Here is a 27,895-nt window from a genome sequence, read left to right on the forward strand (position 1 = left end):
CAGAGCCTGGCTTCCTCTGATGCGGGACACTGACTCCAGTACTGCCTACCTCCCTTCTCAGGAAGCCCCTTGAGGCCTCAGGGTGTGGCGGGGGGTGGGGATCAGGGAGGCAGTGCAGGGGGTGTCTATAAACTTAAGGGCTGGGGCAGGGGCTCCTGTTTCTGACTTGGGCCCCGTGGGGAGAAGCCTGCTGGGCTCCACTGCCAGAGTCAGGAAGTCCTGGAGCCTGGATGTTCCAGATGGGCTGCTCTCCAGGCACCTGCCACCATCTTTGCAGGGACGAGAAAGTCCTGCTGTATGAATGGCCTGCTCTCCCTGAAGGCGAGGAGACCTTGGAAGAAAAGCCCATCCCCAGGCCAGTCTGAGCCAGGCTCCCACGACCCCAGGAGCTCGGACCCGGGCGAGGCTGTCCCTCCCTTGCCTCTGCCCACCCCAGGGGACTGCCCAGACCTGAGTAAACTCAGAGGGCACCAGGCCCACTCCTGGACTCTGAGACGGGATGCCAAGGCCGGGGCCCAGAGGTCCTGCCCAGAGTCCCCACTGAGTTCACTCCTGAGCCCCTCTCTGGGTGCTGGGTTCCCAGGCTGAGTCCAACCCTGCCTGGCCCCCAGGGCTCCCCAAGGTCAAGCCTTGACCCTGCCCGGCTCCCTGCACACACAATTGCCCAGCAGCTCGGCCAAGGGGCCCCTCCAGCCCTTCCTCACAGAAGCCAGGACATTAGGGGCCCTGCCCCAGACAAACCCAGGACCCCTCCCTTCTGAGCCTGGGGAGCTGCCCATGCACCCCGCCCAGAGCTGCGGCCTCTGCTGGGGGTTCTCCGCACCGGGAAGGAGACTCAGCAGGGATGGTGGCTTTGGACTCCTGGGCATCTGTGGTGCATATCCCACAAGCCAGTGCTGCAGCCCTGATGTGCAGCTGTGAGTACAGGGGCCCTGCCACCTCCTCAGGTCCCAGGTGGGCTGAGACTGGTCCCAGCCCTCCCACACCCAATTGCAAGTTTCCGGACCCCCATCCCCTGTGGGGACTATGAACTTCACATCCCAGTGCAGCCGTGGCTTCAGGACAGGCCACCCAGGGAACAGACCTCAGACATGGAGGTTTCCCTTTAATACAAAAACCTTTAATAAAAAAGCTCTCTGCAGGACCAGTCCTAAACAGAAGTAGCAAACTCAAGTTCCCACCACCTGGGCAGGAAGCAAGGCCAGCAGAGGGAGCCCAGAGGCAACCTGCCAGCTGTGACATATGGGATGTGGGTTCAGGGCTCACACAGCTGCTCATTCTTCAACAGGAATCACAAATATGCCTTTTTAGGAAAAGCTGCATTTTTCAGTAGTGGACACTAAATGATCATTCCCCCAACAAATAGCAGTAGGTGGCTACTGAGACACTCACAGGCCGCCAGGGAGTAGGCTGTCTTACACACCCAAGATAGAAATAAGTGGGTTCGCACACTTGCAAAACACTGGAAGGAGGCAATGTGGATGCCTTCAGCCCACAGAAAGCCCACCAGGGGCATGGGGCAGTTATCGGAAAGGGACAAAGGAGGCGAGATGCAAAAGGAAGCCTCCGGTGCCACCTGCCAAAGGTTAACATAGGCTGGAGGAACCAAGACCCCCAGCACATCACAGCCCTTTGGACAGCCAAGCTCGGGCCTAGTACCCCAGCAGTCTTTTGGCCTCTTCGCTCTGGGCCTGTAGGGTCTCGCTGGCGTACTTCTGGAGGAGTTCCATCTTCTTCCTCCGCACAAGCGCCTCCTCGATCTGTGGACAAAAAGAGCCAGGGGTTCAGGCAACGCTCCCAGTCAGGCCCTCACCACCCCGCCACTCAACCCCAGGCCAGCCAGAAGGGCATCCACCCAGGAGCCCAACACCCCGGGCAGTGATGAGATTCCCTCTCTCCCACTGGAAGCATGGGAACAGCAGGTGAGAGCCTGCCTCTTGTGGACTCCATGCCCTGTTCTCAGCCCAATGACCAGTGCTGTACGGCCAGAAGCCAGGGCCACCCTAACGACGAGGAAGGACTAAGAAGAGCACTGAACGCTCCGGGGCCCGTACGAGGACAGGCAGCTCGTAGCCTGGACCTACCTCCTGCTGTGATGGCACCGGGACGTGGGCGATGAACTTCTGCTGCCCGTCCTCCCCTCCTTTCTCCTGGCTGCCTTCCTCATCGGACTGCAAAAAGAGGAAGAGGAGCCACGGGGCACATCATTAATGAAAGGCTGGCACTACTAGAAGATGCGCTACTCTCACCATCCTGCACTGTTTTAAGAATCAACAATGAACAAACAACAATGCTGGAGAGGGTGTAGAGAAAAGGGAACCCTCCTCCACTGTTGATGGGAGTGTAAATTGGTACAACCACTATGGAAAATAGTATGGAGGTACCTCAGAAAACTAAATACAGGACTATAATATGACCCAGCAATCCTACTCTTAGTCATCTATCTTTTATTGAAGAAGATACATGCACCACTATGTTCACTGCAGAACTATTCACAATAGCCAAGACATGGAAACAACCTAAATGTCCACTGACAGATGAACAGATTAAGAAGATGTGGTATATATACACAACGGAATACTACTCGGTCATAAAAAAAGAACAAAAGAATGCCATTTGCAGCAACATGGATGGAACCAGAGACTCTCATACTAAGTGAAGTCAGAAAGAAAAAGACAAATACCATATAAGATCACTTATACCTACAATCTAATATACAGACAAATGAGCCCATCTATAGTAAAGAAACAAACTCATGGACTTGGAGAACAGACTTGTGGTTGCCAAAGTGGGTGGAGAAGGAGTGGAATGGACTGGACATTTGGGGTTAGTAAATTCAAACGATTCAATTTAGAGTGGATAGGAAATGAGATCCTGCTGTACAGCACAGGGAACTATATCTAGTCACTTGTGCTGGACATGGAACATGATGGAGGATAATGTGAGAAAAGGAATGTATATATATTATGTATTATGTAACTCCATCTCCAGCCAGTTCAGGAGGGCCTCTCTCTGAGAGGCCAGTAAGCCATCCTGGTGTGAAGCCCAGGTACAAGGGGCTGGCCCAGCCGTTCCTCTCTGGAACCCTCCCTATGATCCCAGGAGGTGACCTTCATCCCCAAGGTCCAGGGGAGGAAGGAGAAAGGAGCAGAGCAGAATCTGGGTGCCAAGATTCCTCCTACCCGCTCCCCAACGGCACAAAGAAGGCAGTGAGCACCCAAGGCTGAGCTCTCCATGCATACCTCCTCCTCTGGAACAGCATAGATGTTGACCTCCTCTTCCTCTTCCTCCTCCTCCTTTTCTCCTCTTGCCAGCCGGGCCTCTCTCTCTGCTTTCCACTTTTCCACTAGTTCGGCTCTGACTGCAGACAAGGGAGCAGAGGTGTTACATACTCTGGCTTCTAAGAAAGCTTTAAACAGCATGCAGGCCAAAGCCAACACAACCCCTCTGCAAAGGGTCTAGGTGGTAGGAACCCCACCTGAGGGCAGTGCAGTCTCACAGCAGCTGCAGGGCAGCTTTTAGGGGACACAACCAGATCCTCTCCATGCATGACTCCAAGTGGCTTCCTGCCAGGCCCAGTGGAAATGGAACCCGTGGATAGCATATTGGCCAAGAGCTCCGACTCCTGACCTCTTGCTTCCTGTCCCTGATCAGTGCCTGCTCAGTGCAGCACTCAGGGACAAGTACCAACTGACCCTTCACGGCCTTGTCACCGAGCTTCTAGAGTGTCGGTGAAAGGCTGAACGTGCTGCTGGGACAATCGCCCTGCCCTACACTGATGGCCCATTAGCCACGTAGCAGATCTAAGGCTGCCTGAGTGGGCATTTCACGATTTCAAGGCAGACCGGGGAGTTCCTGCAGTGGCACAGCTGGTTAAGGATCCGGCCTTGTCTCTGCTTAGGCAGAGTAAGCCGCTGGCCTGGAACAGTGTTTTAAGGATTCAGCATTGCCACAGCTATGGCACAGGTGGCAACTGTAGCTCCGATTCAATCCCTGGCTCAGGAACTTCCATATGCTGGAGTTCAGCTGCAAAAGAAAAAAGGGGGTGGAGGCAGGCTGGTCTGAGGAGGACTCTAGACAGGGGACTCCTGGTGGACAGGGACTAGGTCCAATGCTGAGCCTCTATTTCCCCCACTACTGCTTCCATCCCAGCATGACCCTGCCTGCCTCAGGGACACCAGTTAGTTCACTATCAGACCACATACACTAAAGGCCAAAACAAGGAAACTCCTTTCTGGCACAAAGCACTATTTAAAAACACGTTTTCAGGGAGTTCCCGCTGTGGCTCAGTGGTAGGGAACCCGACTAATATCCCTGAGGATGTGAGTTTGATCCCTGGCCTCACTCAGTGGGTTAAGGATCAGGCATTGCCACAAGCTTCAGTGTAGGTCACAGATATGGCTCAAGTCCTGCGTTGCTGTGGCTGTGGTGAAGGCCAGCAGCTGCAGCTCCAATTTGACCCCTAACCTGGGAACTTCCACATGCCACAGGTACAGCCCTAAAAAGCAAAAACAAAACAAAAATTGTGACCATGGGTCAATATCCAGTCCAACATCTATAAACAGCTCATATAGCTCAAACTACCAATTAAAAAATGGGCAGAAGAGGAGTTCCTGATATGGCACAATGGGTTAAGTATCCAGCTTTGCTGCAGCTATGGTGTAGGTCACAGCTGCAGCTCAGACTCCACCCCGGCCCATTCCTTCCATATGCCAAGGGTGCAAGGGTGCAGCTGAAAAATTAAAAAAAAAAAAAAAAAGGTAGAAGAACAGAATAGACATTTTCCAAAGAGGTAATGAAGATGGCCAATAAGCACTGAAAAAATGCTCAACATCACTAATCATTGGGGAAATAAAAATCAAAACCACAATAAGATCACCTCACACATGTCAGAATGGCTATTATCAAATAGAACACAAATAACAAAATTGGGTGAGAATGTCAAGAAAAGGGGAACCTTGTATACTGTTGCTGGGAATGGAAATTGATGCAGCCACTGTGAAAAACAGGAGGGAAGTTTCTCAAAAAACTAAAAATAGGAATTCCCCATCATGACTCAGCAGTTAATAAATCCAACTAGTATCCATGAGGACACACATGTGATCCCTGGCCTCACCCCAGTGTTGCCATGAGCTGTGGTGCAGGTCGCAGATGCAACTCGGATACTGCATTGCTATGGCGGTGGCATAGGCCCTCAGCTACAGCTCTGATTCACACCCTAGCTTGGGAACCTCCATTTTATGCCATGGGTGTGGCCCCAAAAAGACAAAACAAACAAACAAAAAACAAAACCACCTAAAAACAGATCATATGACCCAGCAATTCCACTCCTGGTATTTTTCCAAAGAATACAAAAACATTAATTTGAAAAGATATATGCACGCCCTAAGTTCACTGTAGCATTATTTACAATAGCTAAGATACGGAAGCAATAAAAACGTCCATCAACAGATGAATGGATAAGGATGTAGTATGTACGTGTGTATAGGTGTATATTTAAACAAACACATATACACACAATGGATTTACTACTCGACCATAAAAAAGAGTGAAATTTTGCCATTTGGAGCAATATGGATGAACTTGGAGGACATTACGCAAAACGGAATGAGCCAGCTAGACAAAGACAAATACTATATGACTTATCTATTAACTATAAATGGAGAACATAACTTTTAAAAATCATGAATCATGGAGTTCCCATCAAAGTTCAGCAGTAACAAAATCAACTAGGATCCATGAGGATACAGGTTCGATCCCTGGCCTCACTTGGTGGGTCAAGGATCTGGAGTTGCTATGAGCTGCAGTGTAGGTCACAGATGAGGCTTGGATCCTTTGTTGCTGTGGCTGTGGCAGAGGCTGGCAGCTGTAGCGCTGATTCAACCCCTAGTCTGGGAACTTCCATGTGCCATGAGTGCGCCCCTAAAAAGCAAAAAAAAAAAAAAAAAAAAAATTTTGAGTCGCTATATTGTACACCTATATTGTACACTTTCAAAGCCATGAATGTGGTCCTAAAAAGCAAAAAAAAAAAAAAAAAAAAATTGTGAGTCACTATATTGTACACCTATACTGTACACTTTTAAAGCCCTAATGAAGAATTAAAAAATAAATAGGAGTTCCCATCGTGGGACAGTGGAAATGACTAGGAACCATGAGGTTACGGGTTTGATCCCTGGCCTCACTCGGTGGGTCAAGGATCTGGCGTTGCCATGAGTCACGGTGCAGATGGCAGACGAGGCTCAGATACCACGTTGCTGTGGCTGTGGTGTAGGCCGGAAGCCATAACTCCGATTCCACCCCTAGCCTGGGAACCCCCTATGCTGCAGGGGCAGCCCTAAAAAGCAAAAATAAATAAATAAATAAATAAATAAATAAATAAAAACCTGTCTTCAAAGGAGAGAAAAGAAACCAGATGCCACCTGTAATGAAATGAAATGCATGTAGACCTACGTTTCTTTTCATATTCTTGTTCCAAAGGCACAATAACACCATCGTCTTCATCTAGGTAACCGTAATATTCAAAATCAATGGCCTTCATGAGCTCAGCACGTGTCTTTCTTGGAGGAGGAAGAGCTAAAAGAAAGGGCACCAATTAGCTGAATTCCCAGCCACAACCACACTCTACCTTCCCCCAATTCAGTGTCACACAGGCACACAGCAGGTGTGGTTGTGAAAATATCACAAGGAGGTGCTTCTCTAGACTAGTAATGGGATTCTATATGTGGTACCACCCTTTTCAAAACAGTGTTAAAATCTTTGACCCCATTAGTTCATTTTGAAGGAATTGATCCTAATTAAAAAAAAACAAACAGGAAAGCTGGCAAAGGCTGTTGGATAGATGATGTGAGTCAGAGTTATTCATACTGTAGTGAGAACATGAACACCTCAGGTCCGTGAACCAAAAGACATGAATGGGGCCTCCTGCAGACCTGGGGGTGCTGTTCCACAGGCTGCTCTGGCAGTTTCGGGAAACTGCTATGTTTCATGAAAAAATATTAAGAATATAGATAAAACAAACAAACAAAAAAACTACAAGCAAAAAAGATAAATGAGAAAGTCCTGAAGAAAATACTTTACAGAGTTCTCATTGTGGTTCACCAGGTTCAGAACCCTACCTAGTGTCTGTGAAGATGCAGGTTCAATCCCTGGCCTCGCTCAGTGGTTTAAGGATTGGGCATTGCTGTGAGCTGTGGTGTAGGTCACAGATGCGGCTTGGAGCTGGTGTTACCATGGCTGTGACATAAACCTTCAGCTGCAGTTCTGATTCAACCCCTAGCCCAGGAACTTACATATACTGCAGATGCGGCTGTAAAGAAAATACTTTCAGACTAATAATTACTCTTTACAATATTCAGTAATTCTTGAAACTCAAGAGAAATGACAACTCAATAGATTGGTTGCAGAACAAAAGCTAATAATTTAAGAAGAAAAAATTTATACATATGAAAATTTCAATTAGTAATTGAATTATCAATTTCATTAATAATCAGGGAAATAAAAAATAAAAATAATACATTGTTTCAAGCACCACACAGCAAAAATTTCAAAATTATGAAAACCTAGAAATAAACAAAGTCAGCCAAAGGAGGAAGTGACACAAAGTATGGTTAATCCATAACACTCTTCCAAGCTTCACATGCATGCAGAGATCTGAGGACTGTGAGAAGATTTCAGCAGATGGGGGAAAGCCTGTTTCAGGAGGCTCCTCCCATCACCCCATGTGGTAATGAGAATGCTGTCCACTCCACACCACCCTGAGGGGTGGTCCCCAAGGGAGCTACACCACTCAGGATGGGACTGAAACGAGGCAGCCTCAGAAAATCGCACACATTCCTTCTGCTCATAGGATGGAGTTCCGAGCCAAAGTCAACCAGGCTCAATTCTGGGATTCTGCTTCAACTGCTTGGGGAAAAAAATCTGTTACTGAAACAGCCCAAAATGGAAGTCCACGATGGACAACTTGCCACCCTAAGTGGGGAGCAAGACAAACAAAAAAGCTCACAGAATGGAAGTTAAAATTGCAACATGGAGGAAGTTCCCCTGTGGCACAGGTTGAGAATCTAGCATTGCTGCAGCTATGGTATAAGCTGCATCTGCTTGTGGGTTTAATCCCTGACATGAGGATGTTGTTTTGATCCCCGGCCTCGCTCAGTGGGTTAAGGATCTGGCGTTGCTGTGACTGTGGCGGAGGGCAGCGGCTTAGTTCCAATTTGACCCCTAGCCTGGGAACTTCCATATGCCATGAGTGTGGCCCTAAAAAGCAAAAAAAAAATTAGGCTTTTCTGCCTAAAGTGAACTGGGTTGAGTCAGTTTATATATAATGATACATAATTTAGTTGATGAACTAGACATGGGAATGAACGGAAAAGGCCTGGAAGGGAACATTACAAATGGGTTGTAATGGTGACAGTTCATCACAAGCAGGGCACTGGTAGAGGGGTCAAGAGGACTATGCTACTATTTAAAACACAAGAGTTAAGACTAATGGGTACTTTCTTATTAAAAAAAAACTATGACTGGAATAAATTAAATTTAGAAACAATGTAAGTGCAGGGAAAAAAAGAAATATATACAGCACAACCTCATTTAGGGTCTTAAAAAAGAGGAAAGGAAGACACCCCAACATGTCAACAATCATCATCTGTAAGTTGTGAAAATGTGGGTGTTTCTTCTGATTTTCTGTATTTTACTTCTCTGTAATAAAATTATATTGCTTTCGTAATGAATGGCATGGTATTTAAACTCCGAATTATTTTAAGCTATGTTAATGACGCACACAAGATCAGTTAGGCATAATGAATTTAAGAATAAGCAGGGCTCAATGGAGGCGGAACCCTATTTTTAAACAAACAGGAAAAGTGGAAGGAAAGACCAGACGGCAACAGCCTGAGGAACACTGCTATCCTCCTCTCAGCTCTTCACACTCCTATAAGATGTTAGGCTGCTTTGCAAAAAGTCAAATTAAAATACATGAAATTCTAGACCAGCAGCCTCCGACTGCACGTCGGGAGGCTGAGGCCCCGTGAAGCCCCTGGCCCAGGGTGAAGGCAGGGGCAGCGAGGGTGCCTGGCTTGGGTCCACTTTCCCCTACTTGTACAAACTGGGCTTCGGCCCACCTTACATTTGTTCCTCGTTTGGTTTTCCAGCTAAACGAGTAGCTGCAACACAGACCTGATCCAATGAACTTGAGAGCAGCCCCAATAAATGTGGGAACTACAAACCAAGCAACCCCTCAGTCAGACTGAAATGGGTGTGCAGAGTGTGGAGTTGGCACCAGTCAACTCTGGGTTCACTCCCACCCCAATGCATGCCTTGGGCTTGTGACTGTGATTCCTGGTGCTTATTTAAAGTTTCTCAGAGTTCTCATCATGGCACAGTGGTTAATGAATCTGACTAGGAACCATGAGGTTGTGGGTTCGATCCCTGGCCTTGCTCAGTGGGTTAAGGATCCGGCGTTGCTGTGAGCTGTGGTGTAGGGTACAGATGTGGCTCGGATCTCACGTTGCTGTGGCTCTGGCGTAGGCCGGTGGCTATAGCTCTGATTCAACCCCTAGCCTGGGAACCTCCATATGCCACGGGAAGCGGCCCTAGAAAAGGCAAAAAGACAAAAAAAAATAAAAATAAAGTTTCTCTATAAAATCTGTGAACAATAATCCTATGATACTATGGGGCTATTGGGTGTCCAAGAAATGTTACAAGAGAAGTGGCCAGCTCATGGCATGTCTGCTGTGACAACCACCACCATGCACTCCTGGCTAAGACCCTCACCAATACCAGCTACTTACGTTCCTTCTCAAACAGTTCTCTGACACCAGGCAAATCTTTCGCTGCTCCAAAGTACTTGTAACCTCGATTTCCTGGGACTTCTTTCCCTTCATGATCCAGCATTTTAGGGCCAACTTTCTTATTGGGAAGGAAAAAGAGAAAATGGATCTGATCCTTAAACCCACTATTTCCATATTTGCAAATACATTTTAAGATAATAACACTAAAGGTGGAAAAAAACAAATGTACATGAAAAATACTTTATCTCTTAAAAATCAACCTAAAGACCTAATAGAGAATGATTTAAGTAAATTATAGCATATTCATGGCTGGACTATATTCTATAGCTTAAAAAAGATGGTCCAGGAGTTCCCATCATGGCTAAGCAGTTAACAAACCCAACTAGTATCCATAAGGACATGGGTTTGATCCCTGGCCTCGCTCAGTGAGTTAAGGATCTGGCATTGCTATGAGCTTGGTGTAGATTGCAGATGGGGCTCAGATCCTGTGTTGCTGTGGCTGTGGTGTAGGCTGGCGGCTACAGCTCCAATTGGACCCCTAGCCTGGGAACCTCCATATGCCATGGGTGCAGCCATAAAAAGACAAAAAAAACAACAAAAAAAAACAAACAAAAAAAACCCGATGGGTCACTGCTGTGGCACTGGTTTGAATCCTGGCCCAGGAACTTCCACATGCTCCAGACACAGCAAAAAAAAAAAAAAAAAAAAGAAAGAAAGAAAGAAAAAAAAAAAAAAAACCCAAAAAACAAACAAAAAAAGATTCTAGAAGGAAATACATAAAAATGTTAATGTTGATTCTGGAAGGCGAAACTTGAGAATATCTTACATGTTAGTTTTATAACGCTTCCAGGAGGGCCAATAAACTCCTGCATGACTTACAGCATCTGACAGGAAGCAAAATCACCACCAAGAGCTACTGAAGATGTGAGATGAGAGAGGTCCTAGCCCAGTGCCTAGAAGAGAACAAGTGCTCAAGGAATAGGAGTGCCTTTCCTTCTGCAACAGAAGGAACAATGACCTCAATTTTATGCCAGGCACTCAGGCGAGAATTATGGTTTTGTCACAGACTGTCATAGAGGTGACAAAACCAACATGGAGAAAAACCGAATATAGTTGTTACAGAACATTTTATAGTCCACTGACTAGATGCTACTGGGTCAAATGACCAGAGGTAGATCTCTTCACAAATGGGGAAATGTAGTAGGCCCTGGGGCAGCATCTTTCAAAGGTGAGACCCACTTGGTGGGTCATGAAATCCATTAAGGGGTCACAATCATCAATCTTTAAAAAATTAAAATAAAACAGAATAGAAACTATCCAAGTGTATCAACACATTCCAAGTATTTTTAGCACATATTTGTGTGTACTGGTTTGTGATACAGTGACTCTGTGTTTGAGTGTTTTATAATGGGTCATGGTCCTAAAGACTTGACAGTCACTGTTCTAGAATTTTGCATTTAAAGAATCTAAAGAAAAAAAAAAGAATGGGAGTGTCCCCAAGGCCCCCTCAAGTAAAGAAGCTGACAACAGTTGTTTCAATTCTCAAGGAATTTAGAGAAGAATGTGAGGGGTCAAGGTCATTTCAAACAAGAGGCCCAGAAAGACTGAGCAGCTTACCCTGGAACATCTGGCCAGTAAACTTTCTGAGGCCTGTGCTGTGGAGCCTCAAGCACCACTGGGCCTGTGCCTTCATGTTTCCTGTCCACGTGTAACAGGCGCTTTCAGTCTTTCATTTCTCAAGTGCCTCCCTGGGCAGGCCCGCTGGGATGCAAAGTGAGAAAGGACCCACTCTACCTGCAGAAGGCTCCTCAGCTCAACCCAAAGGCCATGGGGGTGGCAGCTTACTTACTCCATAATCAGGACCACCCAGCTCCTTGATCCGGACCTCCCAGTGTCCTTTCTCTCTTAGCAGCTTGTTAATTTCATCATTCAGGTCACGAATTCGGAATTCACCTAAACCAGCTAGAAAACAAAAACATCCTATCATTTCCTGAAAATACCATTTAATGTCATACGCTTAGAAGTGAAAATCGAAGTTCCTCATTGTCACTCAGGGAGTTAAGAACCTGACTAGTATCCATGAGGATGTGGGTTTAATCCCTGGCCTCACTCGGTGGGTTAAGGATCTGCATTGCTGTGAGCTGCAGCATAGGTCACAGACACAGCTCAGATCTGGTGCTGCTGTGGCTGTGCTGCAGGCCTCAGCTGCAGCTCCAGTTTGACTCCTGGCCTGGGAACTTTCATATGCCTCAGATGCAGCCTTAAAAAAAAAAAAAAAAAAAAAAAAGGTGATTATCAACACCTACAAAGGTGGAGTTCTCATGGCTCAGCAGAAATGAATCTGACTGGTATCCATGAGAACGCAGGTTCAATCCCTGGCCTTGCTCAGTGGGTTAAGGATCCGACATTGCTGTGAGCTGTGGTGTAGGTCGCAGACACGGCTCAGATCTGGTGTTGCTGTAGCTATGGTGTAGGCCAGCGGCTATAGCTTCAATTCAACTCCTAGCCTGGACCTCCATATGCTGTGAGTGCAGCCCTAAAAGGGGGGGGGGACACCTACAAAGGTGCACAACACAAAAAATACCCTTGCAAATTATGAGAAAAACCATCCACACCAAAATCACGAAAGGTCAAGAATGATGAACAACGGTTCCCAGCAGCTCTGAAGGGGAAAAAAAACCTTAGAAAAAAATTTCAAAAAAAAGGGGGGGGGGAGTATTTGCAAAGAAAAATAAAAAATTCCATCTGATTGCCAAAAAAAAATTCATCCTCACCAGAAACCAAAAAAAATACAAACTAAAGCAACCTTGCAGTTCTACTTTACACCACCACTAAAACTGCAAAATCTGAGATGGCGGCACTCAGCATCCAAGGCCAGCAAAGATGCAGGGAGGGCAGCATAAGCGCTCCTGTACATAGGAACACCTTTTGATAAAGATGATCGCCTAAGAATTAAGCCTTAGAAATGAATTGACTGATTAATTGATTTTCTTCCTTTCAATGTGTTAAGATCTAGTAACTCAAATTCATTATTGTTTCTCTTTTTCATTTTTTTAAAATTAATGTATAGTTGATTTACAGTGTTGTGTCAATTTCTGCTCTACAGCAAAGTGACCCAGTCATACATACGTACATACACATCTTGGGACTAATTTGCTTTTTTTTTTTTTTTTTTTTTGTCTTTTTGCCTTTTGAGGGCTGCTCCTACGGCATATGAAGGTTCCCAGGCTAGGGGTCGAATCGGAGTTGTAGCCACAGGCCTATGCCAGAGCCACAGCAATGTGGGATCCAAGCCGCGTCTGCGACCTACACCACAGCTCACGGCAACACTGGATCTTGAACCTACTGAGCAAGGCTAGGGATCGAACCTGCAACTCATGGTTCCTGATCCGATTTCTTAACCACTGATCCACGGTGGGAACTCCTTAAGGGACTAATTTAAAGGGATTAGCACAGGGGAGTTTGCTGAGGTCTTTGGCGGCCAAGAGCCCGGAGCAGCTAGGACGTTCCACCAGAGGAGGGAGGATGGTTAATGAATCCTGACATGCTGAAGTGAGCATTGCGCAGCTTTCATAAGGGAGAGCTCCCCCCTTCTCCAGTGCACTGCCTCTGTACCTATGCCTAGTCAGGTGGCCACAACTGTGTGCCCTTATCTCTAGACTTATTCTATCCATTGGTCTGTGTGTCTATTTTTCACCAATACCACATTATCTTGAATACTTTTAGCTTTACATTAAATCTTGAAATTAGGTGTTATGAAAACTACTATTTTGTTCTCTTTCAAAACTTTTTTGGCTTGGAGTTCTCACTGTGGCTCAGCGGAAACGAACCCAACTAGTATCCCTGAAGATGCAGGTTAATCCCTGGCTCAGTAGATTAAAAGATCTGGTGTTGCTTGTGAGCTGTGGTGTAGGTCGCAGACACAGCTTGGATCTGGTGTTGCTGTGACTGTGGCGCAGGTTGGCAGCTACAGTTCCAAATCCCTAGCCTAGGAACTATATGCCATAGATGCGGCACTTAAAGAGACCAAAAAAAAAAAAAAAAAAAAGTTTTGGCTATTCTAGTTCCTTTGCCTTTCCATTTAAATTTTAGAAACAGCAGTTCCCATCATGGCTCAGCAGTAACAGCCCAACTAGAATCCATGAGGACTCAGATTCAATTCCTAGCTTTGCTCGGTGGGCTAAGGATCTGGCATTCCTGTGAGCTGTGGTATAGGTCACAGATGCAGCTCAGATCCTGCATTGCTGTGGCTGTGGTATGGGTCAGCAGCTGTAGCTCAGATTCAGTCCCTAGCCTGGGAACCTCTATGTCATGGGTACAACCCTTAAAAAAAAAAAAAAGAAAATTACGTCATGCTTTTCTTCCTTTCCAATCTTTGCAGCTTTTATTTCTTTTTTGCTTTACTGCACTAGTTAGAAATTCCAGTACTTTTTTTTTTTTTTGGTCTTTTTGCCCTTTCTAGGGCTGCACCCACGGCATGTGGAGGTTCCCAGGCTAGGGGTCTAATTGGAGCTATAGCCACCGGCCTATGCCAGAGCCACAGCAATGAGGGATCCGAGCCTCGTCTGTGACCTACACCACAGCTCACGGCAATGCCAGATCCTTAACTCACTGAGCAAGGCCAGGGATTGAACCTGCAACCTCATGGTTCCTAGTCAGATTCATTAACCACTGCACCACGAAGGGAACTCCAAATTCCAGTACAATATTGAAGACATGAAAATGGGTATCTCCACCTTGTTCCTGATCTTAGGAGAAAAGCAGGTAATCTTTCAGCATTAAGTATGATGCTGGGCTGTGTTCTTGGTAGAAGTGCTTTATCAGGGAAAAAAGCTCCCCTTTATTCCCAGTTAGCTGAGAGTTTTTATGAATGAATGATAAATTTTGTCAAATACTTTATCTACTGAGACGATATAGTTTTTCTTCTTTAGAATAATGATATAGTGAATTATATTAATTTTTGAATGCTGAATCACCCATGCATTCCCAGGATAAATCCTAACTGGTTGTGATATATTATCCTTCTTATAAATTGCTGGATTTGATTTGCAATTTTTTTTTTTTTCTTTTGAGGGTCATACCTGTGGCATGTGCAGGTTTCCAGGCTAGGGGTAGCCCACATTGGAGCTAGAGCTGCCGGCCTAGGCCACGACCACAGCAAAGCAGGATCTGAGCTACATCTGTGACCTATACCACAGCTCATGGCAATGCCAGATGCTTAACCCACTGAGCGAGGCAAGGGATAGAACCTGCAAACTCATGGTGCCTAATCGGATTTGTTTCCACTGTGCCATGATGGAAACTCCTTGATTTGCTAATGTCCTTTTGAGATTTTTATGCCTATACTCATTAAGGAATATAGTCTGTAGTTTTCTTGCAATGTTTTTCTGATTTTAGTATCAAGTTAACACATACCAAAATTTATAGAGAATTTCCTGGTGGCCTAGCAGTTAAGGACCTGGTGTTGTCACTGCTGTAGCTCAGGTCACTGATGTGGCACAGATTTGAGCCCTGGCCTGGGAATTCCAACATGCCAAGAGCGTAGACAAAAAGAAAAAAGAAAAAAAAAAGTATTTTGAAATAAATTACAAGTGTTCATTCTTCAGCCTTCTGGAAGAAACTGTGTAGAAGTGATATTCTTTATGTCTGGTTACTGACCAGTGAAGCCATCTGGGCCTAGAATCTTCTTTGTTAGAAGGCTTAACTATGAATTCAATTTCTTTTGTAAATAAAGGTTCATTCAGGTTATCTATTTCTTCTTGAACAGCAGCACAACTAAAGCTCTGGGTCAGAAAACTCTTCTGAGAATGCTTAGCAGCATCTCGGGCCTCCCCCCATAGATGTCAGCAGCACCTCCAGACAGGGGCAAGTGTCGCTGGGGGCAAAAGTGACGGTGGTTAAGAACTACTTCTCTTGGGGGCTCCCACTGTGGCTCAGGGGGTTACGAATCCAACTAGCATCTGGGAGGATGTGGGTTTGATCCCTGGTCTCGCTCAGTGGGTTAAGGATCTGACACTGCCATGAGCTGTGGTGTAGGTTGCAGATGATGTGGCTGTGGCAAAGGCCAGCAGTGCAGCTTCGATTCAACCCCTAGCCTGGGAACTTACGTATGCCACAGGTGCAGCCCTAAAAAGCAAAAACCAAACCAAACCAAACACCACTTCTCTTAAGTGAGCTTTGGCAGTATGTGTCTTTCAAAGAGTGGCCCATTTGATCTAAGTTGTTAAGGGCCTAAAATTGTGTGTAATATTCCTTTATCCTCTTAAGGGCTAAAGAATCTGCAGCGATGTTCCCAATTTCATTCTCTTTGGACATGCTCATATGGACGTTCCCAGGCTAAGGGTTAAATCAGAGCTACATCTGCCGGCCTACACCACAGCCATGCCAAATCCAAGCCATGTCTTTGATCTACACCACAGTTCAGTTCATGGCAAGGCCGGATCCTTGACCCACTGAGTGAGGCCCGGGATTGAACCCGCATCCTCATAGATACTAGCCAGATTCATTTCTGCTCCGCCACAACGGGAACTCCCCAATATCATTCTTAATGTTACTAATCTGTGTCTTCTTTTATTCTTGATCAGTATGACTGTACGTTTATCAATTTTACTGATCTTTTTAAAGAATCAGTTTATGATTTATTTTTTCTATTCATTTTTTGTATTCAATTTAATTGACTTCTACTCTTTTTACTTCCTTGCTTCTGTTTACTTTGGATTTAATTTGCTCTTCCTTTTTAGTTTATTACGTAAAAGCTTAGATCACTGATTTGAGACTTATTTTCTATTCTTTTAATGCTAGAAATTTACATCTAAGCAGTGTTTTAGCTGCATACCATACTTTTTTTTGTTGTTGTTGTTGTTGTCTTTTTTAGGGCTGCACCCACGGGATATGGAGGTTCCCAGGCTAGGGGTCAAATTGGAGCTACTGTGGTCTTTTTTTGCTAGAGTGGTCTTATAAATGTCAACTAAGTCAAATTAATAGTACTGATGGTACTGTTCAATTCTATGTCCTTCATGATTTTCTATCTACTCGTTCTCATGATTATCAAGAGAGGAGGTTGAAGTCCCCAAATCTAATTGTGGATTTGAAAATCAAGCACTTTAAAGAGAAGGCTAGCTTACCATTCTGAATTTGAGCCACTTTTTTAGAGATCTCTCCAATGATCTGTGAAAAAAATAAAGGCAATAAATTTGTATGACTTTTGAATATGTCTGAAAGCATAAGAAAACTATAATTCAAAATTACTAATTAAAAAATCTTTTTTTTTTTTTTTTTTTGGTCTTTTTAAGGACACGCCCACAGCATAGGGAGGTTCCCAAGCTAGAGGTCCAATTGGAGCTACAGCTGCCGGCCCACACCATAGCCACAGCAATGCCAGATCCTTGACCCGCTGATCGAGGCCAGGGATCGAACCCACAACCTCATGGCTCCTAGTCAGATTTGTTTCCATTGTGCCATGATAGAAACTCCACTAATTAAAAATTCTTTAAAATAGATTGGAGTTCCCGTTGTGGCTCAGTGGTTAACGAATCTGACTAGGAACCATGAGGTTGCGCGTTCGACCCCTGGCTTTCCTCAGGGGGTTTGGGATCTGGCATTGCCGTGAGCTGTGGTGTAGGTCAAAGACGCGGCTTGGATCCCGAGTTGCTGTGGCTCTGGTGTAGGCTGGTGGCTACAGCTCCGATTCGACCCCTAGCCTGGGAAACTCCATATGCCGCTGGAGCGGCCCAAGAAATGGCAAAAAGACCAAAAAAAAAAAAGTCAACAAGGACCTCCGGTATAGTACAGGGAAATATTTTGTAACAACCTACAAGGGAAAAGAATCTGAAAAAAATACATATATATTTATGTGTATGTGTAACTGAATGCTCTCCTGAAATGAATACACTGTAAATAAATCATGCTTCAATAAAAAAATTTAAAAATTCCTAGATTCCTGGTTTAAGAATCATACAGATAATAAAAAGCAAACAGAGACTTTTGACTTCTATGAAGATCAGGTTTACCCACAAAGTACCTGTCGTCTCCACTTCTCAGCTTTGGGCAGCTCAGTACACTCTGAGGCGAGGAAGGGTCTTCGCTCCTAAGGGAAAGCAAAATACATATGCTGCAATTGAAATGTATGAAATTACAAGCTTCTTGCAACATTCACAACTGATTCAGGCCTGAAGCCTAAAATGTCTAACAGTCTAAAGACACTTGAAGTTTCAGTTCCAGATGAACTTCATCACACCTTAAACCCCATTCTGAAATCTCTGCTTAGGAAACACTCGGCAGACACAAACATTTATTGCATGGTATCTGGTACAGGGAGCTGCTGGAAATGACTTAAAATCTAAAACACCTCCCCTTGAGCAGTGGGTGGGTTAATCCAAGTATATCTCTTACAATCAGCCCTCAGTATTCAAGGTTCCTCTGCATGCACCAACCACAAACCATGTTACACTGTCATACTTACTACTGACAAATATCCATGTATAAATGGACCCACACAGCTGAAACCCATGTTGTTCAGGGTCAACTGTTACAGAAAGACAGCTAAGTACACACACTAGGTGATATCCATTTCAGGGCATATTTATACCAGCTTAAGAAATGACAGCTAGCAGTGTTTAGAACATACAAATATGTGTGCATGTGCATGTGTCCGTGCATGTGCATACAGGTCTGTGTGCAGGCATATGTATATTTTAAAGAGAAAGGGGGACTATTCAAAGAATGGTACATGTCACCCCAACCTGGCTGAGTCTTCGTGAGTTGGGGTCACTTACTGGTCCCAACTTAGTGCTGCTCCCCACCGCACACCCACTTCCTACTATTCAATGTTAGACAGGGCTGAGACAATACAGAAACCCAGTCAACACATGACATTGGAGAGAGCAGTACAAGCAGCTAGACCATCACATTGCCCCAACACAGCCACACCTGGGACTCTAGTGGACAAGCTCCTAAGGTACAGGGAAACACACACAAGATACAAGAAGATGTGGAGTCTGAAGTCTGCACACGAGGGAGTTTTACCACACTTGTCCTTGACGCTTTCAAAGTCATGAGGAAGATTTAAACTGACCTTTACTTTTCCCTCTTCCAGCTGAGCTTGGCGAAATCTTGCCAAGGCCGTCCTACCGGGAATAGAGAAGACTCTGTTAGATCCTGCTCACAGATTTCTTATCCCAAAGTTCCTGGATGGTTAAATCTGCTCATCACCATACAGAATGTTACTCAGAGTGTGTGTGTGTGTATGTATGTGTGTTTGTATATATATATATATATATATTTTAATTGAGAAACCACAGAGAAGTTATGGGTTTCCATGCTCCTAAGAGTCAGGTCTATAAGGATTTGGGTTTCTGAATACCCAAGTGTCTATTTACCTACACTGTATCATAAGAACTGTGGGAAACAACCTATCAGACCACTGTGGTGACCAACACATTCAGGTGTTGAAAGACTAATACTACGGAGTGTTGCAGCTGGCACTCTTAAAGCCCCTGCACCACCCAGGTGAGCAAATGTTCATCCAGTTTAAGTTCCAGGAGCTGTCAAAGCACTATGGGGTGGAGTTCCCACTGTGGCACGGTGGGTCAAGCACCTACTTTTGACACAGCTGTGGCATAGGTCAAAGCTGCAGCTTGGATTCGATCCCTGGCCTGGGAACTTCCATATGCCACAGGTGCGGCCTCAAAAAAGTAAATACTACGGGGGAGTTCCCTGGTGACCTAGTAATTAAAGACTCAGCTTTGTCATTGCTGTGGCTCAGGTTACTGCTGTAGGAAGGAGTCAGTCTCTGACCTGGGAACTGCATGCCAAGAGCACAGCCAAAAAAAAAAAAGAAAACACTATAGGGAAAATGAATGGGCAAATATATGAATACTACTGCAACATCTGTAGAAAAAGGAACATATACCAAAAGACCATAGGAAAAAAGGGCTCTGTGGTGGTAATTAATTAAGCCGCATAAAATTCACAGACAAAATCAAGTTGACACTTACATGGCCTTTTCCGCGTTTCGGGCCTAAAAGGAGAGAGGAGGGAAGAAAAATGCCCATGTTTGAAAGAGCTTTTTTTTTTCATTTCCTTTTTATATACGTTTCACAAGGACACTACTTTAGATAAGTCACAAGCAGAACATGTGAACTAGTACAGTAACAAGAGCAAAAATCAAGACGTCCAAGTCCTGCTGAGGCTGCCCCCTCTACCTAAAATCTTTACTCCTCCACTGTCCCCACCCCCTTGGCTCTAGCTAACTTCTACTCATCCTTCAGAATTCACCTGTGTCATCACCATCCCAGACAATTCTCCCATGACACCTTTTTTCCTTCTTCCTCTCTGTCTGGGTTCACACCTATCATGCACTTTCCACCCAGAATCACATGTCTGTCCCCTGCCAGTGGAATTTGTGAAGGAAAGACTGGCTTTTAAAAGGGAGATTTAGGAGTTCCCGTAGTGGTGTAACGGAAACGAATCCAACTAGGAACCATGAGGCTTTGGGTTCGATCCCTGGCCTCGTTTCAGGTTGAGGACCCCTTGTTGCCACGAGGTGTGGTGTAGGTCACAGACATGGGTTGGATCCTGTGTTGCTGTGGCTGTGGCGTAGACTGGCAATTGTAGCTCCGATTTGACCCCTACCCTGGGAACCTCCATATGCCAGAGGTACGGCCCTAAAAAGCAAAACAAAATAAAATAAAATAAAAATAAAAGTGAGTATTATGTAAATACCGCTTCACCAATGTCAAGTCAATTATCCTTGAAACACATTGTCAGGCAGGGGCATATGTTTTCTCGGTTGTATTTTAAGTAGAAGGTGGACTTGCTGAGTCAAGGACTTGAGTTTTACTCCTGGCTCTTCCACTTAACCATCCCTGAGAAACTGCCTCTGTAAGCCTCAGTTTCCCCATCTTTATAGCAGGGACCATACCTCTTACCTCACAGAGCTGTCATGATGATTTAATAAGTAACTGAAGACATCTGGCATGCAGTTTATTTTTAAATGGAGCTGCAGCTGCCAGCCTATGCCACAGCAACTCAGGATCCAAAGCGAGGTCTGTGACCTGCACCACAGTTCATGGCAATGCCGAATCCCAGATCCACTGAGTAAGGCCAGGGATTGAACCCAAATCCTCACAGATACTAGTCGGATTTGCTTCCACTGCATCACAATGAGAACTCCCCGGCATGCAGTTTGTAGATGCTCAGCAAAAGTGAGATCGATTTAAATCTTTCTGACCCTCTTTTTCACGGGACAGAGAAACAAATTTGGCAAATGCTTATATATAAAAGTGAACACATATCTACTAAGGGATAAAACTGAGAGGCTGTCCCAGGAGAAGCCATCATCTTGAAGGCTGAGGCTGTCCTCTACCAAATTCATCAAAGCCTACACATTCTAAGTATTTAATTCAGTGTTTCTCCACAATGACTCCATGCTTAAAAAACAGCATGCTGGGTACTAGAATTTTGGTCATGGTTCTTGCTTTTACGGGAACTCATAGGAACTTCCACCTCAAAACAATGTATGATGTGATGAGGGCTTGTACAACCGCAAATGTGAAGGTGTGATGAGGGCAGTTACAGAAAATACCCAACCACTCCTGAAGCCAGAAACATCCAGGCCCAGGGATCCTTCTCCCGGGCTAGGGAAAGGAGAGCGGGAATGCCCCAGGCTTGTCAGAGTTCAGAAACGAAGCTCGAGGCTGAGCCGGCCAGCAGGAAGCAGCAGTACGGGACATATCGTCCAAAGCCTGGGGAACAGAAAGGGCTGCTTTTGCCCTAAGGATTCACAACCTCCTGCAACGACACTATGCAGCACTCTTTCCGTTCCTGGGCGCAGACGACGCGCCAAGGCACCGAGTGAGACGTTAACTAAGCTACGGTGAAAGACCCTGTGCTCTGGGAGTGTCTATCCAGTCGGGGGAGACACACAGCAAACGGCGTGGGGCCGGCCTGGCGCCTGCCCAGCCTCGGTTTTCCCGATGAGTAACTACAGCGCTCCACACCGGCTGCGGACGACAGGGCGGTTGCCGAGGTCCAGTTTCCCCCAACTTGTGAGCGAAGACGAGACGGGAAGGGACTCGCCGCGTCACAGCCGCGGAGCTGGAGGACGCAGGCGGGCCGCCGGAGAGCCCCAGGCCGGGCACCCTCACGGCCTACCGCTCTCTCCCCTTACTCCCAACCCTACTCACCATGATGCGAGAGAGAGCGCCGCCCTTGGGCCCAGCGGCCCCAACCCACGTAGATTCACCTCCCGACGCGCGGCTAACAGGAACCGGACTTTAGTTGAAAGCACCACCAGTTTCTCTATCGGACGGAAAAATGGAAAGGACCGGAAGTGAGCGACCGGAAGCAAAACGGAGAATTGGCCTGGGGAGGGGGAGGAAATGAACGCGCATTCCCCTAGACAGCCTCACCATGGCGTTTGGACGGCGCACCAAAGCGCACGTACAAAAAAAAAAGGACGTTGGCAGAACTGCGCTTGCGCAATGTGACTGACATGGCTGGTCCACTGGCTTTGCTCTCGCGATAAAACGCGAGATTTCTAGCAGTAACTGCTGCAACTTCGGATCTCGCTCTGCATTTGCGTCTAAGGAGGTGCGGGCTTTCGAACGCCGCAGTAGTTACGCGTCCCGCGGACCCTGTCTGATTCTGAAAGAACAGACACACCGTGTGCGGGCCTCGTCAACTCCTGCCCGCCTCTCTGGCATTTACGTGGGGCCTATGCTTTTTCTGAGATTTTCTCCTGGAATCGCGGGGTCAGAGCTGGACCAGTGCTTGAGGTCACTTTCTTTTAAAATAGAAATGTAAGGTCCAAGGAAGAAAAACGCACTTACTGGAGGAGGCTGATGAGAGAGGTGGTGTATCACTGCCCGCAGAGGGGAAGTCGGTAGGTGTGTGCTGGGCACATTGCTGGGATCGGAAGGTCCTTAGTCAAGGACCGGGAAGGCAGGGGAGAGGCCACGATCCGGATGGTTCTGCTGGCTCCTCCCACAGGGTGTCAGTGTTGCAGTGAACTGTGGTGTGGAATTCAGGCGAGGGCTGGTGGCTACTTCAGCCACTTACAGCGGCTGGCCCTTTGCAAGCACGGTGCTTCGCCGCGGTTACTTCTGCCACTGGCACACCGGCCGCAGTCAGGAAGCACCACATCAGGCAGGACGGACACGTACTGGGAATGGGCACCAGGGTCAGGCCTGAACTATGACCAGTATTCTCCGTGAACGTTTAGGAGGGGCTATGGCCGTCGCACCTCCGCAGCAGCTAGATATGAGTCTGCTAATAAATAATGGCCAGTGGGAATTGAATGAAAGGAATGTGTGTCGCTTAGGCGGTACCATGCAAAGTACCCACGTTCCTTCTCTGGTGACTATGGGAACAGCCACCTTGAACTCAGAAATGAAGTATTGTGATCATTTGGATGGTCCTTCCCTAGCTGACAGCCACTTTCAGACTCCAAGGGCAGACAGTCCTTAGTACTTGGAAGTCATTGAGTTGCTGAAAGATTTCAGGCTTTACCTGGAGCCCACTACTCAATCTTCAGTTGTGTAAACCAGTAAATTCCCTTTAGTGTTGAAATCAGTGAGAGTCTGACTTCCTGGTACTTGAAACAGCATGCTGATCCATTTATCTTGCCAGTCTGCTAAAGTCCTTCCTCTGCTCATCCTGCTGCTGTTTTTTGTCTTTTTAGGGCCACACCCTCCACAAAAGAAGTTCCCAGTCTAGGGGTCAAATCAGAGCTGTAGCCGCCAGCCTATGCCAGAGCCACAGCAACTCAGGATTCGAGCCGTGTCTGCGATCTACACCACAGCTCACCGCAACGTGGGATCCTCAACCCACTGAGTGAGGCCTGGGATCAAACCCACAACCTCATGGCTCCTAGTCAGATTCATTTCCACTGCACCACTACGAGAACTCCAAGACTACCTGTCATTTGAGACAGTTCAGCCAGCCTGGATTCACAACCTCATTCCACCCCTTATTAGCTCCTATAGCTTTAGACAATATTTTTGACCTCTCATTTTTACCCTGCTGTGAAATTGGCATATTTTCTCATCCATGAAATTGGCACTTTTGCCTTATGGAGATGTGGTTTTAAAGGAGACAGTACATATAAAAATTGTTCAAGGAGTTCCCATTGTGCTCAGTGGGTTAAGGACCTGATATAGTCTCTGTGAGGATGCAGATTCCATCCTTGTCCTCACGCAGGGGGTTAAGAATTTGGCATTGCCACAAGCTGCAGCGTAGGTTGCAGATGCAGCTCAACTCCAGTGTTGCTGTGGCTGTGATGTCGGCCTGCAGCTGCAACTTGGCCCCTGGCCTGGGAAGTTTCATATGCCAAAGGTATGGCCATAAAAAGAAAAAGAATTGCTCAAAACAGATGTATGTAAAGTTCTGAATTGTTCTGAAAACCCACATGCTCTATAACCAGGTCTAGGATGTGGCCTAACCTAATTCCTGTGTCCAGTCGCCTGGGCCAGGCTAAGGGGCTTTGCAGGACTTGTAAAAGCTCATGTAGCTTTTAAATCCCTGGGTTCAAGTTGTACAGGCCTTCCCCTTACAGTAATCTTACCTTTTTTTTTTAATCTCCACCCTGACATCCAGCCCTGACATAGGCTGCATGTAAGATTTGATGGTTGAACAAGTAAGAGCAGGGACTACTGGGCTGCACTGCCTTTTGTGCCAGCAGCCCTAACTTACACTGTTCCTAGCTGCCCCGTAAATTTTAACAGCACTTTTGTAGTAATAAGACTGTACTCACATCCTAGTAGCATTCACATATCTATTTATCTTATCTATCCTCAGCTGTAAACTTCTAGCCGGCAGAATGAATTTGGCCTATGTGCTGCTTTGACTTATGTTATGGTATAAAAACCGGAAAATCTCACATGAAAATCCTGATTTGGGATAACACCCACACTCCTGCACAGTAACTGTCAACACAAGTGAAAAATCCTAATGTTAGACTAGTCCATGTTGTAAGCAGGGTAGAATAAAACACATTTAATTGTGTGTGGACAACACACCAAAAAAACCCCTAGAGTTCCCGTCGTGGCTCAGCGGAAAGGAATCTGACTAGCACCCATGAGGACACAGGTTCAATCCCTGGCCTCGCTTAGTGGGTTAAGGATCCAGCATTGCCATGAGCTGTGGTGTAGGTTGCAGACATGGCTCGGATCTGACATTGTTGCGGCTTTGCTGGAGGCTACAGCTCCGATTGAACCCCTAGCCTGGGAACCTCCATACCTCTCGGATGTGGCCCTGAATATATATATATATATATATATATATAAAGCCTCCTAATATTAAAAAGACCTTTGCCAGCTCTGTCTTACACAAGTAATAACAGAGGGAGTACTTTGGCCTAACACTCGAGTGTATGTCCCCCAGCACCCAGGTAAGGGCCTCAGATACTGTCACTAAAAAAGAGCAGGTGCAAAAGAAAAAAATGCCTCCCTAGGGATGTCTACATCCCAGCCCCCTAAACCTATGAATACCTTACATGGCAAAAGGAACTTTGCAGGTGTAATTAAGGGACTTGGGGTGGGAAAGTTGTCCTCAATTACCCAATGGCCCCAGTGTCATCACAAGGATCCTTGTAAGGAGGCCATGAGTCAGAATTGGAGGTAAGGAGTTCCCATCATGGCTCACTGGAAATGAATCTGACTAGTATCCATGAGGACACAGGTTTGATCCCTGGCCTTGCTCAGTGGGTTAAGGATCCAGCTTTGTCATGAGCTGTGGTGTAGGTCAAAGACGAGGCTTGGATCTGGCACTACTGTGGCTGTGGTGTAGGCCAGGGGCTACAGCTCAGATTTGACCCCTAGCCTGGGAACTTCCTTATGTTGCTGGTGGGGCCATAAAAAGACAAAAAAAAAAAAAAAAGAATTGGAGCTGACTGTGGAAGCAGAGGTTGGGGAGATATGGCCGAGGAATGTAGGTGGCCTCTAGAAGCTGAAAAAAGGCAAGGAATTTCCCCTAGAGCCTCCAGAAGGAAAGCAGCCTCCTTTTTCCTTTTAGTCCTGTAAGACCCATTCCAAACTTGTGACCTCCAAAAAATACTCCCAAAATACTGTTTTAAGCCACTAAGTCTGTAGTAACTTGTTACAGAAGTAACCTGAAACTTACACAAATTTCAGGACCTGGGAGTTGGGTGCTGCTGCAACAAATACCTAAAAAATGGTTTTGGAACTGGGCAGTAGGGAGAGGCTGGGGGAATTATGATAGAGAACAACCTAGAATGTTCTGCAGGTTGTTGGTAGAAACTTAGCTGAATTGTGCCCCACAGTTAAGTTTCTGGTTTTTTTCTAGAGCCCCACCTGCAGCATATGTAAGTTCTCAGGCTAGGGGTTGAATCAGAGCTACAGCTACCGGCCTACACCACAGCCACAGCCATGCCAGATCCAAGCCACATCTGTGACTGAGACCACAGCTCAGAAATGCCAGATCCTTATGAACCCCACTAGTACCCATGAGGATGCAGGTTCAAGGCCAGGGATCCCACAACGGGAGGCCAGATCCCACAACGGGAACTCCAAGATAAACTGTTCTGAGAGAGGGTTCAACCTCACTTCTAGCACCTTAGTTTTTAATTAACTTTGGGCTTCTGTGTCCCAACCTAGTTAACCAGCCAAAAATACCAGACTCCCACACTGCTGATGAGATGGCATTCTTTAGGGCCAAATAAAAGGGTTTTGCTTTTTCTTTTTCAGCTGCACCTGCAGCATATGGAAGCTCCTGGGCCAGGGATTGAATCCAAGCCAGAGCTTATCTATAGCACGGCTGCAGCAACACTAGATCCTTAACCCATTGCTGGGGATTGAACCCAAGCCTCCAGAGACAAGCTGGATCATTAACCCACTGTGCCGCAGCAGGACCTCCTGGAGTAAGACTATATAGCATCCAGTAAAGGGGGAACATGGTAGAATCTTTAGGAAGATGTAAGACGGAAAAAACCCAAAGTTGTAAGAAAAAATTTAGTTATTAGTAAAACTGTTATATTTGCAGTGTTTCTGGTTTGTTTTCAAAGGCAAATCATTTGTTTTTGGCAATACCCAAGGTATGCAGAAATTCCTGGGACAGGGATCAAAACCACACCATGGCAGTAACAATGCTAGATCCTTAACCAGCTTCACTACCAGGGAATTCCCCAAATCACATTTCTAATTTAAACTGTGAACTAATTTGGAATCAAGATCTAAATGCCCAAGAAAAACTGGTTTTTAAAATGCTGCTCAGGTTTAACCACATTCAAAAGAATGTTTAAAATATCGGACTGCTCCCTCTGGGCCCCAAGCAGTAGAGAACTGCTCCTCCATAAAGCAGGGCTGCTGTGGTCCCTGGAAGGACCTGGGCTGTTCCCCAACTCCCAGCACACCTCCCCTCCACTTCCCAGTTGACCAGCTTCACCCACATCATCTGCTGCCCTCCAGAGTCTGCAGTCAGTGGCCAAACATTAAAGGCATTCCAGAACTGGCTCATCCAGTGCCATTTCAGACCTGCCTCTCAAGTGGCATGCAAGCAACCTGGTGGCACTGAAGGAAGACTCTGAAAAGAAGTAACAGGTACCATTTATTGTTCTAAGTAATAGGCCCTTTACCAACAGTGTGTAGTGTAATCCATCATAGTGAATCCATAAGACCAGTTTTTTTCACTTTACAGATAGCTTTGAGCTATTTGCTGTTTAAAATATAAGCCAAAAACTGACCTGGAGCCAAGATTCCAATGTGATTTGAGACCACAGCCCTGCTGCCTGAAGGATGCTCCCCAGCTTCAAAACAAGCAGCCCTGCTGTTAAAGCCAGAAAAGCTGGGGAGGCCGGGGTACAGAGGTGTTAGTAGCCTTACGGGAGAAGCCAGGTTTTAGGATTCACACAGGTGAACTCTGGGGGCCATGACTGCAATCATCCTCGTCTGTTCAGGTTCATGATGTGGAAACTATCACCTAAAATATTAGTGGGCAAATGGCCTCAGCTTAGAGATGAATGTCACCTCCTGTGTTACACGCACAGTTTCAGTTAGGAGTTTCTGAGTGGCTCAGTGGGTTAAGGTCCAGCATTGTCACTGCTGTGGCACAGGGTGATCCCTGGCCCCAGCCCCAAACTTCCACATGCGAAAAAA

The 27,895-nt window shown here is 46.1% G+C and overlaps 1 protein-coding gene across 3 annotated transcripts; it reads right to left on the reverse strand.

Annotated features, from left to right (window-relative positions):
* Window positions 1–1,098: 1,098 nt before the first annotated feature.
* Window positions 1,099–22,062, reverse strand: ISY1 (ISY1 spliceosome associated protein). Of its 3 annotated transcripts, none has more exons than XM_021069414.2 (11): window positions 21,971–22,062; window positions 19,781–19,803; window positions 18,859–18,910; window positions 17,806–17,871; window positions 16,910–16,952; window positions 11,635–11,747; window positions 9,786–9,903; window positions 6,451–6,573; window positions 3,243–3,361; window positions 2,085–2,171; window positions 1,099–1,760 (listed from the first exon to the last, which is right to left on the reverse strand). In XM_021069414.2, the coding sequence occupies exons 1-11, from the start codon at window positions 21,971–21,973 to the stop codon at window positions 1,653–1,655; spliced, it is 855 nt and encodes a 284-aa protein (XP_020925073.1). In that variant the 5' UTR covers window positions 21,974–22,062; the 3' UTR covers window positions 1,099–1,652. The 3 variants fall into 3 exon arrangements, with proteins under 3 accessions (XP_020925073.1, XP_084845778.1, XP_084845779.1); XM_084989652.1 differs by having other exon boundaries at window positions 6,451–8,222; window positions 9,556–9,903; XM_084989653.1 differs by having other exon boundaries at window positions 6,451–8,229; window positions 8,493–9,903.
* Window positions 22,063–27,895: the final 5,833 nt, after the last annotated feature.

The sequence above is a fragment of the Sus scrofa genome, chromosome 13, assembly GCF_054392235.1.
Source record: "Sus scrofa isolate SSC_HxYL_T2T_F1_AM1 chromosome 13, Sscrofa_HxYL_maternal_Yorkshire_Landrace_v2.0, whole genome shotgun sequence".
NCBI lineage: Eukaryota > Metazoa > Chordata > Mammalia > Artiodactyla > Suidae > Sus > Sus scrofa.